The 17888-nt window shown below is 46.9% G+C and overlaps 1 protein-coding gene, 1 long non-coding RNA gene and 1 pseudogene across 3 annotated transcripts in view; all 3 read left to right on the top strand.

Moving 5' to 3' along the window:
* The window catches only part of LOC135530641 (ubiquitin-like modifier-activating enzyme 6), a 23015-nt gene extending 16533 nt beyond the window's left edge, over nucleotides 1-6482 (top strand). The window contains exons 6-9 of one of the 2 annotated variants that reach the window (XM_064958925.1): nucleotides 469-596; nucleotides 1254-1341; nucleotides 4675-4769; nucleotides 5729-6482. In XM_064958925.1, the coding sequence (XP_064814997.1) occupies nucleotides 469-596; nucleotides 1254-1341; nucleotides 4675-4769; nucleotides 5729-5876 (459 nt within the window). In that variant the 3' untranslated portion in view covers nucleotides 5877-6482. Of the gene's footprint in view, nucleotides 1-468; nucleotides 597-1253; nucleotides 1342-3833; nucleotides 3990-4674; nucleotides 4770-5728 lie in introns of those variants that run through there. The other variant, XM_064958926.1, reaches the window with a different exon arrangement.
* Nucleotides 6483-9840: 3358 nt separating this feature from the next.
* Nucleotides 9841-12817, top strand: LOC135530640 (uncharacterized). The gene is made up of 2 exons (XR_010453881.1): nucleotides 9841-9966; nucleotides 10093-12817. It is a non-coding gene; the product is annotated as an uncharacterized LOC135530640 (long non-coding RNA).
* A 557-nt stretch (nucleotides 12818-13374) lies between these two features.
* The window catches only part of LOC135530639 (tyrosine-protein phosphatase non-receptor type 9-like), a 58758-nt pseudogene continuing 54244 nt past the window's right edge, over nucleotides 13375-17888 (top strand).

The raw sequence follows: 17888 nt of genomic DNA, 5'->3' as shown, positions 1-17888 counted from the left end.
AGACTTACCCAGACAGACTCCCAGCTGGGAGTCGTCTGGGGGTCGTCTGGGGGTCGTCTGGGAGTCGTCTGGGAGTCGTCTGGGGGAGCCGTCTGGGGGCCGTCTGGGGTCGTCTGGGGGTCGTCTGGGGGTCGTCTGGGGGTCGTCTGGGGGTCGTCGTCTGGGGGAGCCGTCTGGGGGTCGTCTGGGGGTCTTCTGGGAGTCGTCTGGGGGTCGTCTGGGGGAGCCGTCTGGGGGTCGTCTGGGGGGCCGTCTGGGGGGTCGTCTGGTGAGTCGTCTGGGAGTCGTCTGGGGGTCGTCTGGGGGGTCGTCTGGAGGTCGTCTGGGGGTCGTCTGGGGAGTCGTCTGGGGGTCGTCTGGGGGGGTCATCTGGGGGGTCGTCTGGTGAGTCGTCTGGTGAGTCGTCTGGGGGTCGTCTGGGGGGCCGTCTGGTGAGTCGTCAGTGAGTGGTTGTGCTGTGGTCCCCAGGTGTCGTTGGAGCTGGTGAAGGTGGTGGGAGGATACGGGTTTGAGTCGTTCAACAACTGTTTCTTCAACCTGGCCATTCCTGTCATGGTCCTCACCGAGGCTGCTCCTGTCAAGAGAACACAGATCAGGTAGGAGAGACACACCTGTACACACACACCTGTACACACACACCCTGTACACACAGACCTGTACACACACACCTGTACACAAACACACACACACACATGTACACACACACCTGTACACACACATACACCTGTACACACAGACCTGTACACACACACATGTACACACACACATGTACACACACACCTGTACACACACACACCTGAACACACACACACCCCTGAACACACACACACACACACACCTGAACACACACACACACACACACCTGAACACACACACACACACCTGTACACACACACCTGAACACACACACACACACCTGTACACAGACACACACATACAGACAGAAAATACATCTCTTTCTCTATTTGGGACCTCGGGGCTGTGTGGTCTCTAACACTTCTCTCTGTCTCTGTCTCTATCTCTGTCTCTGTCTCTATCTCTCTCCCTCTCTGTCTGTGTCTCTGTCTCTCTCCCTCTCTGTCTCTCTGTCCCTGTCTTTCTGCCACTGAGTCCTGTCTCTGTCTCTCTCTCTCTGTGTCTGTTTCTGTCTCTCTCTGTCTCTGTCTCTCTCTCTCTGTCTCTCTCTCTCTGTCTCTCTCTGTCTCTCTGTCTCTCTCTAACACTGAGTCCTGTCTGTGTGTTCTCCTCCTCAGGGAAGACATCTCTTTCTCTATCTGGGACCGCTGGACTGTGTGGGGTCACCAACACTTCTCCCTCTCTGACTTCATCAACGCAGTGTTGGTGAGACACATTCATTACTATATTAATCCCCTCTCTGACTTCATCAACACAGTGAGACACATTCATTACTACATTAATCCCCTCTCTGACTTCATCAATACAGTGTTGGTGAGACACATTCATTACTGTATTAATCCCTCTCTGACTTCATCAACACAGTGTTGGTGAGACACATTCATTACTGTATTAATCCCCTCTGACTTCATCAACACAGTGAGACACATTCATTACTATATTAATCCACTATCTGACTTCATCAACACAGTGAGACACATTCATTACTATATTAATCCACTATCTGACTTCATCAACACAGTGAGACACATTCATTACTACATTAATCCTCTCTCTGACTTCATCAACACAGTGAGACACATTCATTACTACATTAATCCCCTCTCTGACTTCATCAACACAGTGAGACACATTCATTACTGTATTAATCCCCTATCTGACTTCATCAACACAGTGAGACACATTCATTACTATATTAATCCACTATCTGACTTCATCAACACAGTGAGACACATTCATTACTATATTAATCCACTATCTGACTTCATCAACACAGTGAGACACATTCATTACTGTATTAATCCCCTCTCTGACTTCATCAACACAGTGAGACACATTCATTACTATATTAATCCACTATCTGACTTCATCAACACAGTGAGACACATTCATTACTGTATTAATCCCCTCTCTGACTTCATCAACACAGTGAGACACATTCATTACTGTATTAATCCACTATCTGACTTCATCAACGCAGTGTTGGTGAGACACATTCATTACTATATTAATCCCTATCTGACTTCATCAACGCAGTGTTGGTGAGACACATTCATTACTACATTAATCCCCTCTCTGACTTCATCAACACAGTGAGACACATTCATTACTGTATTAATCCACTATCTGACTTCATCAACGCAGTGTTGGTGAGACACATTCATTACTATATTAATCCACTATCTGACTTCATCAACACAGTGAGACACATTCATTACTGTATTAATCCCCTCTCTGACTTCATCAACACAGTGAGACACATTCATTACTATATTAATCCACTATCTGACTTCATCAACACAGTGAGACACATTCATTACTGTATTAATCCCCTCTCTGACTTCATCAACACAGTGAGACACATTCATTACTGTATTAATCCACTATCTGACTTCATCAACACAGTGAGACACATTCATTACTGTATTAATCCACTATCTGACTTCATCAACACAGTGAGACACATTCATTACTGTATTAATCCACTATCTGCATTGTGGGATAGAACCTACCATGGTGTTGACTGTATTGTATTACAGGTGAATTATGGGATAGAACCTACCATGGTGTTGACTGTGTTGTATTACAGGTGAATTATGGGATAGAACCTACCATGGTGTTGACTGTGTTGTATTACAGGTAAATTATAGGATAGAACCTACCATGGTGTTGACTGTGTTGTTTCACAGGTTCATTATGGGATAGAGCCTACCATGGTGTTGACTGTGTTGTATTATGGGATAGAGCCTACCATGGTGTTGACTGTGGTGTATTACAGCTGAATTATGGGATAGATCCTACCATAGTGTTTGTTGACTGTGTTGTATTATGGGATAGATCCTACCATGGTGCTGACTGTGTTGTATTATGGGATAGATCCTACCATGGTGTTGACTGAGTTGTATTACAGGTGAATTATGGGATAGAGACTACCATGGTGTTGACTGTGTTGTATTATAGGATAGAGCCTACCATGGTGTTGATTGTGTTGTATTACAGGTGAATTATGGGATAGAGCCTACCATGGTGTTGACTGTGCTGTATTACAGGTGCATTATGGGATAGAGCCTACCATGGTGTTGATTGTGTTGTATTATGGGATAGAACCTACCATGGTGTTGATTGTGTTGTATTACAGGTGAATTATGGGATAGAGCCTACCATGGTGTTGACTGTGCTGTATTACAGGTGTATTATGGGATAGAGCCTACCATGGTGTTGACTGTGTTGTATTATGGGATAGAGCCTACCATGGTGTTGACTGTGTTGTATTACAGGTGAATTATGGGATAGATCCTACCATGGTGTTGACTGTGTTGTATTACAGGTGAATTATGGGATTGAACATACCATGGTGTTGACTGTGTTGAATTATGGGATAGAGCCTACCATGGTGTTGACTGTGTTGTATTACAGGTGAATTATGGGATAGAACCTACCATGGTGTTGACTGTGTTGAATTATGGGATGGAGCCTACCATGGTGTTGACTGAGTTGTATTACAGGTGAATTATGGGATGGAGCCTACCATGGTGTTGACTGTTTTATTACAGGTGAATTATGGGATAGAACCTACCATGGTGTTGACTGTTTTATTACAGGTGAATTATGGGATAGAACCTACCATGGTGTTGACTGTTTTATTACAGGTGAATTATGGGATAGAACCTACCATGGTGTTGACTGTTTTATTACAGGTGCATTATGGGATAGAACCTACCATGGTGTTGACTGTTGTATTACAGGTGCATTATGGGATAGAACCTACCATGGTGTTGACTGTGTTGAATTATGGGATGGAGCCTACCATGGTGTTGACTGAGTTGTATTACAGGTGAATTATGGGATGGAGCCTACCATGGTGTTGACTGTTTTATTACAGGTGAATTATGGGATAGAACCTACCATGGTGTTGACTGTTTTATTACAGGTGCATTATGGGATAGAACCTACCATGGTGTTGACTGTGTTGTATTACAGTTGAATTATGGGATATAACCTACAATGGTGTTGACTGTGTTGTATTACAGGTGAATTATGGGATAGAGGCTACCATGGTGTTTACTGTGTTGTATTATGGGATAGAACCTATCATGGTGTTGACTGTGTTGTATTATGGGATAGATCCTACCATAGTGTTGACTGTGTTTGTATTATGGAATTGATCCTACCATGGTGTTGACTGTTTTATTACAGGTGAATTATGGGATAGAACCTACCATGGTGTTGACTGTTTTATTACAGGTGCATTATGGGATAGAACCTACCATGGTGTTGACTGTTGTATTACAGGTGAATTATGGGATAGAACCTACCATGGTGTTGACTGTTTTATTACAGGTGCATTATGGGATAGAGCCTACCATGGTGTTGACTGTTTTATTACAGGTGCATTATGGGATAGAACCTACCATGGTGTGAACTGTGTTGTATTACAGGTGCATTATGGGATAGAACCTACCATGGTGTTGACTGTGTTGTATTACAGGTGCATTATGGGATAGAACCTACCATGGTGTTGACTGTGTTGTATTACAGGTGCATTATGGGATAGAACCTACCATGGTTGTCCATGGAGTGAAGATGCTCTATGTTCCTGTGATGCCAGGACACAACAAGAGACTGAAACTAACGTAAGCACACACACACACACACACACACACACACACACACACACACACACACACACACACACACACACACACACACACACACTGTGTCCTCCTGAATCACTGTGAATCTTCGTCTCTCCCTCTCCCTCCCTCCCCCTCTCCTCCCTCTCCTTCCTCCCTCCCCCTCTCTCCTCCCTCTCCTCCCTCCCCCCTCTCCTCCCTTCCTCTCCCTCCCTCCCCCTCCCTCTCCTCCCTCCCCCTCTTCTCCCTCCCTCTCCTCCCTCCTCCCCCCTCCCTCCCCCCCTCCTCCTCCCTCTCCTCCCTCCCCCCTCTCCTCCCTCTCCTCCCTCCCTCTCCTCCCTCCCTCTCCTCCTCCCTCTCCCCTCCCTCTCCCTCCCTCCCCCTCTCTCCTCCCTCTCCCTCCCCCCCCCCTCTCCTCCCTCTCCTCCCTCCCCCTCTCTCCTCCCTCCCCCTCCCTCCCTCCCTCTCTCCCTCCCTCCCCTCTCCTCCCTCCCCCTCTTCTCCCTCTCCTCTCTCCTCCCTCTCCTCCCTCCCTCTCTCCCCTCTCTCTCCTCCCTCCCACTCTCCCCCCCCCCTCCCTCCCTCTCCTCCCTCCCCCTCTCCTCCCTCTCCTCCCTCCTCCTCCCTCTCCTCCCTCCCCCTCTCCCCCCTCCCTCCCCTCCCTCCCCCCCCCCTCCCTCTCCCCCCTCTCCTCCTCCCTCCCACTCTCCTCCCCCTCCTCCCTCTCCGCCCCCCCCCCCTCCTCCCTCTCCTCCCCTCCCCCCTCCCTCCCTCCCCCTCTCCTCTCCCCCCTCTCCTCCCTCCCCCTCTCCCCCCCTCTCCCCCTCCCCCTCCCCCTCCCTCCCCCCTCCCCCTCTCCCTCCCTCTCCCCCTCCCCCTCTCCTCCCCCCCCCCTCCCCTCCCTCTCCCCCTCCCCCTCTCTCCTCCCTCTCCTCCCTCCCCCCCCTCCTCCTCCCCAGGATGCAGAAGTTGATCAAGCCGTCTGTAGACCGTGGCTATGTTGACCTGACCGTGTCCTTCGCTCCAGAGTCAGATGGCGATGAGGACCTTCCTGGACCCCCCGTTAGGTACTACTTCAGCCCCGACGGAGACGCTCACACCGCCTGACACGCCCGGACCATAACATCCCTGACGCCCTCAGTCCCCTCGAACTGACCCCCTGTACCTGCAAAACCCTAGTTGACAACAGTGGTAGTCTTGAACAGGGGTGGATTCTAGAACAGGGGTGGATTCTAGAACAGGGGTGGATTCTAGAACAGATGTTGATTCTCGAATATATGTTGATTCTAGAATATATTTTGATTCTAGAATGGGTGGATTCTAGAATATATGTTGATTCTAGAATATATGTTGATGCTAGAATATATGTTGATTCAAGAACAGATGGTGATTCTAGAACAGATGGTGATTCTAGAACAGGGCTGGCCCCATGGACCATTATTAGAGAAAGAGCATAGAGGTAGAAAGGTGGCTCTAGATGGATATAACCTGGTCTGATGAGTTCTCTTTCTACCTCTATGAGAAGAGGGAAGCACTTGACTGTGTACATAGTAGTCCCTCTGTGTTTTCTACTCTGGTTTAAAACACCGTTCTGACTGGTGTTTTCTACTCTGGTTTAAAGCACAGCTCTGACTGGTGTTTTCTACTCTGGTTTAAAGCACAGCTCTGACTGGTGTTTTCTACTCTGGTTTAAAACACCGTCTGACTGGTGTTTTCTACTCTGGTTTAAAGCACAGCTCTGACTGGTGTTTTCTACTCTGGTTTAAAGCACAGCTCTGACTGGTGTTTTCTACTCTGGTTTAAAACACCGTTCTGACTGGTGTTTTCTACTCTGGTTTAAAGCACAGCTCTGACTGGTGTTTTCTACTCTGGTTTAAAGCACAGCTCTGACTGGTGTTTTCTACTCTGGTTTAAAGCACAGCTCTGACTGGTGTTTTCTACTCTGGTTTAAAGCACAGCTCTGACTGGTGTTTTCTACTCTGGTTTAAAGCACAGCTCTGACTGGTGTTTTCTACTCTGGTTTAAAGCACAGCTCTGACTGGTGTTTTCTACTCTGGTTTAAAGCACAGCTCTGACTGGTGTTTTCTACTCTGGTTTAAAGCACAGCTCTGACTGGTGTTTTCTACTCTGGTTTAAAGCATAGCTCAGACTGGTGTTTTCTACTCTGGTTTAAAGCACAGCTCTGACTGGTGTTTTCTACTCTGGTTTAAAGCACAGCTCTGACTGGTGTTTTCTACTCTGGTTTAAAGCACAGCTCAGACTGCTATGCACATGCCTTAACTAACAACCTTGTTGTGTTTGTCACGACGACGACGATGATGCTAAGAATAAAAATGACAGTGTTTACACACCCATACATGCACACTTTCCGTGGTTTTCATTAGAGGGAGGGAGGGAGGGCTTAAAGGCGGGATCACAATCGTCACCTAAACGTTCCTATTGGCTCATGGGGGATTTTGGATGATTGATAGCGACATAGGCGTGTCCCCAATCGTCTCTCCTTCCTCCCAGTGTGCACTTGTTCACTTCCCTTCACAGGTTTTTAAAAGGAAATGACTTGGTATCATAAATATGATGATTCCTACTAACCCATGCCTCCACCAATCAAAGAAGGAAGGAGATATTATTGGGACGCCCCTATATGCCTCCACCAATCAAAGAAGGATGGAGATATTATTGGGACGCCCCCTATATGCCTCCACCAATCAAAGAAGGAAGGAGATATTATTGGGACGCCCCCTATATGCCTCCACCAATCAAAGAAGGAAGGAGATATTATTGGGACGCCCCTATATGCCTCCACCAATCAAAGAAGGAAGGAGATATTATTGGGACGCCCCCTATATGCCTCCACCAATCAAAGAAGGATGGAGATATTATTGGGACGCCCCCTATATGCCTCCACCAATCAAAGAAGGATGGAGATATTATTGGGACGCCCCTATATGCCTCCACCAATCAAAGAAGGAAGGAGATATTATTGGGACGCCCCCTATATGCCTCCACCAATCAAAGAAGGATGGAGATATTATTGGGACGCCCCTATATGCCTCCACCAATCAAAGAAGGAAGGAGATATTATTGGGACGCCCCTATATGCCTCCACCAATCAAAGAAGGAAGGAGATATTATTGGGACGCCCCTATATGCCTCCACCAATCAAAGAAGGATGGAGATATTATTGGGACGCCCCCTATATGCCTCCACCAATCAAAGAAGGAAGGAGATATTATTGGGACGCCCCCTATATGCCTCCACCAATCAAAGAAGGATGGAGATATTATTGGGACGCCCCCTATATGCCTCCACCAATCAAAGAAGGAAGGAGATATTATTGGGACGCCCCTATATGCCTCCACCAATCAAAGAAGGAAGGAGATATTATTGGGACGCCCCTATATGCTCTCCTCAGTCAGAAGCCACGTCAGCCATTCACTATATAAACAGAGATGATAACAGGTTAGTCTGTTGTTGTTGAAGATGGGAGGGGACAGAGATGATAACAGGTTAGTCTGTTGTTGTTGAAGATGGGAGGGGACAGAGATGATAACAGGTTAGTCTGTTGTTGTTGAAGATGGGAGGGGACAGATGATAACAGGTTAGTCTTGTTGAAGATGGGAGGGACAGAGATGATAACAGGTTGGTCTGTTGTTGAAGATGGGAGGGGACAGAGGTGATAACAGGTTAGTCTGTTGTTGAAGATGGGAGGGGATATAGATGATAACAGGTTAGTCTGTTGTTGTTGAAGATGGGAGGGGATATAGATGATAACAGGTTAGTCTGTTGTTGTTGAAGATGGGAGGGGACAGATGATAACAGGTTAGTCTGTTGTTGTTGAAGATGGGAGGGACAGAGATGATAACAGGTTAGTCTGTTGAAGATGGGAGGGACAGAGATGATAACAGGTTAGTCTGTTGTTGATGAAGATGGGAGGGGACAGAGATGATAACAGGTTAGTCTGTTGTTGAAGATGGGAGGGACAGAGATGATAACAGGTTAGTCTGTTGAAGATGGGAGGGACAGAGATGATAACAGGTTAGTCTGTTGTTGTTGAAGATGGGAGGGGACAGAGATGATAACAGGTTAGTCTGTTGTTGAAGATGGGAGGGACAGAGATGATAACAGGTTAGTCTGTTGTTGATGGGAGGGACAGAGATGATAACAGGTTAGTCTGTTGTTGAAGATGGGAGGGACAGAGATGATAACAGGTTAGTCTGTTGTTGAAGATGGGAGGGACAGAGATGATAACAGGTTAGTCTGTTGTTGAAGATGGGAGGGACAGAGATGATAACAGGTTAGTCTGTTGTTGAAGATGGGAGGGGACAGAGATGATAACAGGTTAGTCTTGTTGAAGATGGGAGGGACAGAGATGATAACAGGTTAGTCTGTTGTTGAAGATGGGAGGGGACAGAGGTGATAACAGGTTAGTCTGTTGTTGAAGATGGGAGGGGATATAGATGATAACAGGTTAGTCTGTTGTTGAAGATGGGAGGGGACAGAGATGATAACAGGTTAGTCTGTTGTTGAAGATGGGAGGGACAGAGATGATAACAGGTTAGTCTGTTGTTGAAGATGGGAGGGGACAGAGATGATAACAGGTTAGTCTTGTTGAAGATGGGAGGGACAGAGATGATAACAGGTTAGTCTGTTGTTGAAGATGGGAGGGGACAGAGATGATAACAGGTTAGTCTGTTGTTGAAGATGGGAGGGGACAGAGATGATAACAGGTTAGTCTGTTGTTGAAGATGGGAGGGACAGAGATGATAACAGGTTGGTCTGTTGTTGAAGATGGGAGGGACAGAGATGATAACAGGTTAGTCTGTTGTTGATGGGAGGGACAGAGATGATAACAGGTTAGTCTGTTGTTGAAGATGGGAGGGACAGAGATGATAACAGGTTAGTCTGTTGTTGAAGATGGGAGGGGACAGAGATGATAACAGGTTAGTCTGTTGTTGAAGATGGGAGGGACAGAGATGATAACAGGTTAGTCTGTTGTTGAAGATGGGAGGGGACAGAGATGATAACAGGTTAGTCGGTTGTTGAAGATGGGAGGGACAGAGATGACAACAGGTTAGTCTGTTGTTGAAGATGGGAGGGACAGAGATGATAACAGGTTAGTCTGTTGTTGAAGATGGGAGGGACAGAGATGATAACAGGTTAGTCTTGTTGAAGATGGGAGGGACAGAGATGATAACAGGTTAGTCTGTTGAAGATGGGAGGGACAGAGATGATAACAGGTTAGTCTGTTGTTGAAGATGGGAGGGACAGAGATGATAACAGGTTAGTCTGTTGTTGAAGATGGGAGGGACAGAGATGATAACAGGTTAGTCTGTTGTTGAAGATGGGAGGGGACAGAGATGATAACAGGTTAGTCTGTTGTTGAAGATGGGAGGGACAGAGATGATAACAGGTTAGTCTGTTGTTGAAGATGGGAGGGGACAGAGATGATAACAGGTTAGTCTGTTGTTGAAGATGGGAGGGACAGAGATGATAACAGGTTAGTCTGTTGTTGATGGGAGGGACAGAGATGATAACAGGTTAGTCTGTTGTTGAAGATGGGAGGGACAGAGATGATAACAGGTTAGTCTGTTGTTGAAGATGGGAGGGGACAGAGATGATAACAGGTTAGTCTGTTTTTGAAGATGGGAGGGGACAGAGATGATAACAGGTTAGTCTGTTGTTGAAGATGGGAGGGACAGAGATGATAACAGGTTAGTCTGTTGTTGAAGATGGGAGGGGACAGAGATGATAACAGGTTAGTCTGTTGTTGAAGATGGGAGGGACAGAGATGATAACAGGTTAGTCTGTTGTTGAAGATGGGAGGGACAGAGATGATAACAGGTTAGTCTGTTGTTGAAGATGGGAGGGGACAGAGATGATAACAGGTTAGTCTGTTGTTGAAGATGGGAGGGGACAGAGATGATAACAGGTTAGTCTGTTGTTGAAGATGGGAGGGACAGAGATGATAACAGGTTAGTCTGTTGTTGAAGATGGGAGGGACAGAGATGATAACAGGTTAGTCTGTTGTTGAAGATGGGAGGGACAGAGATGATAACAGGTTAGTCTGTTGTTGTTGAAGATGGGAGGGACAGAGATGCTAACAGGTTAGTCTGTTGTTGAAGATGGGAGGGACAGAGATGATAACAGGTTAGTCTGTTGTTAAACAGGCAGATAGCGTAGTGGTTAGAGCGTTTGACCAAGAAGAATCAGTTGTTCTGAACAAGGCAGTTAACCCACTGTTCCCCGGTTGGCCGTCATTTTAAATAAGCATTTGGTTTTTAACTGACTTGCCTTGTTAAATGAAGAGGTTTCATATAGTGTTCATACTACCCTATGGGATCTGGTCTAAAGTAGTGCACCACATAAGGAATAGGACTCTGGTCTAAAGTAGTGCACCACATAAGGAATAGGACTCTGGTCTAAAGCAGTGCCCTATATAGGGAATAGGGCTCTGGTCTATAGTAGTGCCCTATATAGGAAATAGGGCTCTGGTCTAAAGTAGTGCACTATATAGGGAATAGGGCTCTGGTCTACAGTAGTGCCCTATATAGGGAATAGGGCTCTGATCTATAGTAGTGCACTATATAGGGAATAGGGCTCTGGTCACTAGTAGTTCACTAGATAGGGAATAGGGCCCTGGTCACTAGTAGTTCACTATATAGGGAATAGGGCTCTGGTCACTAGTAGTTCACTAGATAGGGAATAGGGATCTGGTCACTAGTAGTTCACTATATAGGGAATAGGGATCTGGTCACTAGTAGTTCACTAGATAGGGAATAGGGCAGTAGTCACTAGTAGTTCACTATATAGGGAATAGGGCTCTGGCTCTGGCCACTAGTAGTTCACTATATAGGGAATAGGGCTCTGGTCACTAGTAGTTCACTATATAGGGAATAGGGATCTGGTCACTCGTAGTTCACTCGATAGGGAATAGGGCTCTGGTCACTAGTAGTTCACTAGATAGGGAATAGGGCTCTGGTCAATAGTAGTTCACTATATAGGGAATAGGGCTCTGGTCACTAGTAGTTCACTATATAGGGAATAGGGATCTGGTCACTAGTAGTTCACTAGATAGGGAATAAGGATCTGGTCACTAGTAGTTCACTACATAGGGAATAGGGATCTGGTCACTAGTAGTTCACTAGATAGGGAATAGGGCTCTGGTCAATAGTAGTTAACTAGATAGGGAATAGGGCTCTGGTCACTAGTACTTCACTAGATAGGGAATAGGGCTCTGGTCACTAGTAGTTCACTATATAGGGAATAGGGATCTGGTCACTAGTAATTCACTATATAGGGAATAGGGATCTGGTTACTAGTAGTTCACTAGATAGGGAATAGGGCCCTGGTCACTAGTAGTTCACTATATAGGGAATAGTCACTAGTAGTTCACTAGATAGGGAATAGGGCTCTGGTCACTAGTAGTTCACTAGATAGGGAATAGGGCCCTGGTCACTAGTAGTTCACTATATAGGGAATAGGGATCTGGTCACTAGTAGTTCACTAGATAGGGAATAGGGATCTGGTCACTAGTAGTTTACCATATAGGGAATAGGGTGGTATTTGGGACCCTGAGCTTGTAGTTTGCACCCAGAAGAAGTGATGTCAGAGAGAAAGTGGGCTTGTGTCCCAAATGAGACTGATCTGTCCCTTCTGTTTCCTACCTTGTATTTTCATGTATCTCTCTACTAAACCCTCTGACGTGGGTTTGTGTCCCAAATTACACCCTATTACCTATATACTGCACTCCTGTATAGTGATTAGTGTGCCGCTGAGACACTCCGTCGCCAACTGTCTTGCACTGGAAGGATTTCCTTGTTCATGAATGCCAAAAGCATAACATGTAAAAAAATAAATAATAAATAAACATGATGTTATGTAAATTGTTGTGTCAAGTGATGGCTCAATAAAAATCGTTTTCAGGATGTTTTGTGACTGAACTGTTGCCCGTCTATTTAATTTTTTTCATGACAGAGAGATTCACGTATGGAAAATAACATCACAAACCTGGATATACATTCATTAAACTAAACCTCGCTATGCTTTTCCACCATGTGTTGTGTCATTGAACATTTTAATAAAGAATGGTGCAGAATTTAGCAAATCATCATCTCCATTGGAAGTGGAACGTTCGACTTTTTGTAGAATGAGCCCTTTGGCGACCTGTAGTCTCCTCCCGTGGTCCATGTTATTCGGGCTCCTTGGGACGTCCCGTCCCCCTAATTGAAGTTAAAATGTAAGTTTAGGTAAAGGTTATAGTTAAAGTTTTGGGGTTATTAAAGTTAGGTTTTTTTGGGAAGGGACGTCCCAAAGGATTCTGTATAGCACTAACCCGCCTCCCGTCTCATTAGATACCAGAGCCACAAAGTCATAATTATGGCTAAACCACGCCCATTCCTACAATTTCTCTTCTTTAAATCTGACTTTAAACCTAACATTAACCACACTGCTATCCTTCTGCTTAACACGAACCCTTAAATTATTACCTAAAAGCTATTTTTTTCATACATTTATTTAAATTTAAAAAAAATGCGATATGTTTATCGTATTTTGACTTTGCGTCTGTGGTAACTCGTGACAACCGCGCCGCCGCCGCCGCACTCGGTCTTCTGCGTCGTGAACGAGCACGTCGAAACGACGTTGACGTGAGGCTTCAAGATGGCGGAAGCCTTGACGAGTCAGGAGGAACTGGTAAGAACTTGGTTTTTTTAATTACCGTAGTGCTCTCGATTTCATCAACAAACAAAAAAGAGTTATGTTAACAATAAACCCAAATGTCTAGTGAGGTTGTAAGGGTCAACGTTGTCCTTGGTGAGGATACTGTCTCGTAAATATCCTTGGTCCCGTTACATATATTATGACAGCCGCTAGCATGCTACTATTAGCTTGCTGCTGAACACTGTCGTCTGGATGCGTTGGCTGACATAGTTACATCTCACTGCTTAGATTTCCTATTTTGTTACCCATATTATTATTATTATTATTTTTGAATAACTTATTGAACGCAGATGGCTACCATGCGATAGCTAAACGTTAGGCCGGGGAGGAAGACCCGTGTTGACACACGTCCTCTTTGGCTTCCTACCTAGGTAACTATAGTAAGACTAACATGGAAATGTTCTGCTTCATTTGAGCCTTATACGATTTCCTTTCAGATGTTAAACATGGCAGTACAAGGTTGTTTTTTATACGTCCAGTGACATGTTTGCTTTCTGAGTACTGTTTGGTCTCAGTCATAGTTAATATGCCTGATCACTATCTATTTTTCGACAGTCGGTTCACAGAATTTGCTCTCAAGTTCCTAGTAAAACGTTTGTTTTCGTCGTTCAACTGGCTGGCGGGATTGCTGGTTAACGTTACACAACCCGAAAGAGCCGCTGTCAGATATAAAATAGTCGATGCTCGACCACACTGCCATAGTTAATGCTTTATTTAATTAAACTACATTGCCAACAGTAGACGAGTAGCTTAGGGCCCTAAGCTAGTAGCTACGAATTGCTCGGTCCTCTCATCTCTGAGTTAGTTATTTTAATGCAACTACTCCAGCTAACGAGCAACACTCATTATGTGCTATATGAATCATGTTGCCACTTATTAACGTGCATTTGTAACGGGAGTTAACGTTTTTTTAGGGTAAGTTTTTTTTCTAGGGACATTCGTATGTTACTCCTTCGCCAAAATTGGTTGTTGGAAGGAGTTGGTCCAATCCGTTGTCAAGTGTCGGGAAACGGATGTTTTTGTTGAATATCCGCTGACGTCACTGGATATAGTTGGAAGTTTAAAGTTCACGCACATGACGTAGGGCTGTACCGATTATTGGAGGACCAAAAAAAGCCGATATCATCTGCTGATTTGTATGTATATGTTTGTGTAAAAATGACAATTACAACAATACTGAATGAACACTTTTATTTTAACTTAATATAATACATAACATATATTTAGTCTCAAATAAATAATGGAACATGTTCAATTTGGTTTAAATAATGCAAAAACGCAGTGTTGGAGAAGAAAGTAAAAGTGCAATATGTGCCATGTAAAGAAGCTAACGTTTAAGTTCCTGTAGGATGTAGTTATTATAGGAATTATGACTCGTTGACTTTCTCTCTCTGTACCATTTGTATTTCATATACCTTTGACTATTGGATGTTCTTATAGGCACTTTAGTATTGCCAGCCAGTCAAGCATTGCTAAGAGCTGCTGGCAAACGCAGTAAAGTTTGAATGTATGCTTACGAGCCTGCTGCTGCCTACCACCGCTCAGTCAGACATCAAATCATAGATTTAATTATAATATAATAAACACAGAAATATGGGCCTTTGGTCATTAATATGGTCAAATCTGGAAATTATCATTTTTCGAAAACAAATCGTTTATTCTTTCAGTGAAATACGGAACCGAATGTCACACATTATCGAATGTGTGACAACCCTCAGTCTAAATATTGCTGTTACATTGCACAACCTTCAATGTTATGTCTTAATTAGGTGCAATTCTGGCAAATTAGTTTGGGACGCCTGGCTCTTTGCAAACTGTTGCACACACCCTGACTCTGCCTGCAATGAACGCAAGAGAAGTGACACAATTTCACCTGGTTAATATTGCCTGCTGACATGAATTTATTTGAACTAAATATGCAGGTTTAAAAAAGATATACTTCTGTGTATCAATTTTAATAAATTAATTCATGTTTATGGTTAGGTTTTTAAAATTTAATTTAACCTTTATTTAAAAGTAGGTACATTTGTGCAACGATTGTGCTTTTGTTAAATCATCACCCGTTTGGCAAAGTAGGCTGTGATTCAATGATAAATTAACAGGCACCGCATTGATTATATGCAACGCAGGACAAGTTGGTTAACCTAGCCCCTCACTCTGTCCTCTCCCTGCCTCTCTCTCTCCAACGTCAACCCCAACCCCACCCTCACACTGTCCCCTCCCTCCCTCTCTCTCCAACCTCAACCCCACCCTCACTCTGTCCTCTCCCTCCCTCTCTCTCCAACGTCAACCCCAACCCCACCCTCACTCTGTCCTCTCCCTGCCTCTCTCTCTCAACCTCAACCCCACCCTCACACTGTCCTCTCCCTGCCTCTCTCTCTCCAACCTCAACCCCACCCTCACTCTGTCCTCTCCCTCCCTCCCTCTCTCTCAACCTCAACCCCACCCTCACACTGTCCTCTCCCTCCCTCCCTCTCTCTCTCCAACCTCAACCCCACCCTCACTCTGTCCTCTCCCTGCCTCTCTCTCTCCAACCTCAACCCCACCTTCACTCTGTCCTCTCCCTGCCTCTCTCTCTCCAACCTCAACCCCACCCTCACTCTGTCCCCAACCTCTCTTCTGTCCTCTCCCTCTCTCTCTCTCTCTCTCTCTCTCTCCCTCCAACGTCAACCTCAACCCCACCCTCACTCTGTCCTCTCCCTGCCTCTCTCTCTCTCCAACCTCAACCCCACCCTCACTCTGTCCTCTCCCTTCCTCTCTCTCTCCAACCTCAACCCCACCCTCACTCTGTCCTCTCCCTGCCTCTCTCTCTCTCCAACCTCAACCCCACCCTCACTCTGTCCTCTCCCTTCCTCTCTCTCTCAACCTCAACCCCACCCTCACTCTGTCCTCTCCCTGCCTCTCTCCTCCAACCTCAACCCCACCCTCACTCTGTCCTCTCCCTTCCTCTCTCTCTCCAACCTCAACCCCACCCTCACTCTGTCCTCTCCCTGCCTCTCTCTCTCTCCAACCTCAACCCCACCCTCACTCTGTCCTCTCCCTTCCTCTCTCTCTCCAACCTCAACCCCACCCTCACTCTGTCCTCTCCCTGCCTCTCTCTCTCCAACCTCAACCCCACCCTCACTCTGTCCTCTCCCTTCCTCTCTCTCTCCAACCTCAACCCCACCCTCACTCTGTCCTCTCCCTGCCTCTCTCTCCAACCCCACCCTCACTCTGTCCTCTCCCTGCCTCTCTCTCTCCAACCTCAACCCCACACTCTCCTCTCCCTGCCTCTCTCACTCCAACCTCAACCCCACCCTCACACTGTCCTCTCCCCCTGCCTCTCTCTCCAACCTCAACCCCACCCTCACACTGTCCTCTCCCTGCCTCTCTCTCTCCAACCTCAACCCCACCCTCACTCTGTCCTCTCCCTGCCTCTCTCTCTCCAACCTCAACCCCACCCTCACTCTGTCCTCTCCCTGCCTCTCTCTCTCCAACCTCAACCCCACCCTCACTCTGTCCTCTCCCTGCCTCTCTCTCCAACCTCAACCCCACCCTCACTCTGTCCTCTCCCTGCCCCTCTCTCTCCAACCTCAACCCCACCCTCACACTGTCCTCTCCCTGCCTCTCTCTCCAACCTCAACCCCACCCTCACACTGTCCTCTCCCTGCCTCTCTCTCTCTCAACCTCAACCCCACCCTCACACTGTTCTCTCCCTGCCTCTCTCTCTCCAACCTCAACCCCACCCTCACTCTGTCCTCTCCCTGCCTCTCTCTCTCCAACCTCAACCCCACCCTCACACTGTTCTCTCCCTGCCTCTCTCTCCAACCTCAACCCCACCCTCACACTGTTCTCTCCCTGCCTCTCTCTCTCCAACCTCAACCCCACCCTCACTCTGTCCTCTCCCTGCCTCTCTCTCTCTCCAACCTCAACCCCACCCTCACACTGTTCTCTCCCTGCCTCTCTCTCTCCAACCTCAACCCCACCCTCACTCTCTCTCCCCCAATATTCCCCTCTCCTCCACCCCTCCCCCACCGTCCCCTCTAACCCCACCACCCCCTCCCCCACCGTCCCCTCTAACCCCCACCACCCCTCCCCCACCGTCCCCTCCCCCACCGTCCCCTCTAACCCCACCACCCCCCCCACCGTCCCTCCGTCCACACCATCCCCTCTAACCCCACCACCCCTCCCCCACCACCCCTCCCCCACCACCCCACCACCCCTCCCCCACCGTCCCCTCTAACCCCACCACCCCTCCCCCACCGTCCCCTCCCCACCGTCCCCTCCCCCCACCATCCCCCTCCGTCCCCTCTAACCCCTCCCCCTCCCCCACCGTCCCCTCTAACCCCACCACCCCTCCCCCACCACCTCTCCCCCACCACCTCTCCCCACCACCCCTCCCCCACCACCCCTCCCCTCCGT

Source organism: Oncorhynchus masou, unplaced genomic scaffold, assembly GCF_036934945.1.
Source record: "Oncorhynchus masou masou isolate Uvic2021 unplaced genomic scaffold, UVic_Omas_1.1 unplaced_scaffold_1404, whole genome shotgun sequence".
NCBI classification, from domain to species: domain Eukaryota; kingdom Metazoa; phylum Chordata; class Actinopteri; order Salmoniformes; family Salmonidae; genus Oncorhynchus; species Oncorhynchus masou.
The sequence above is the reverse complement of the archived record's forward strand: the minus strand, read 5'-3'. Positions and strand labels throughout refer to the sequence as shown.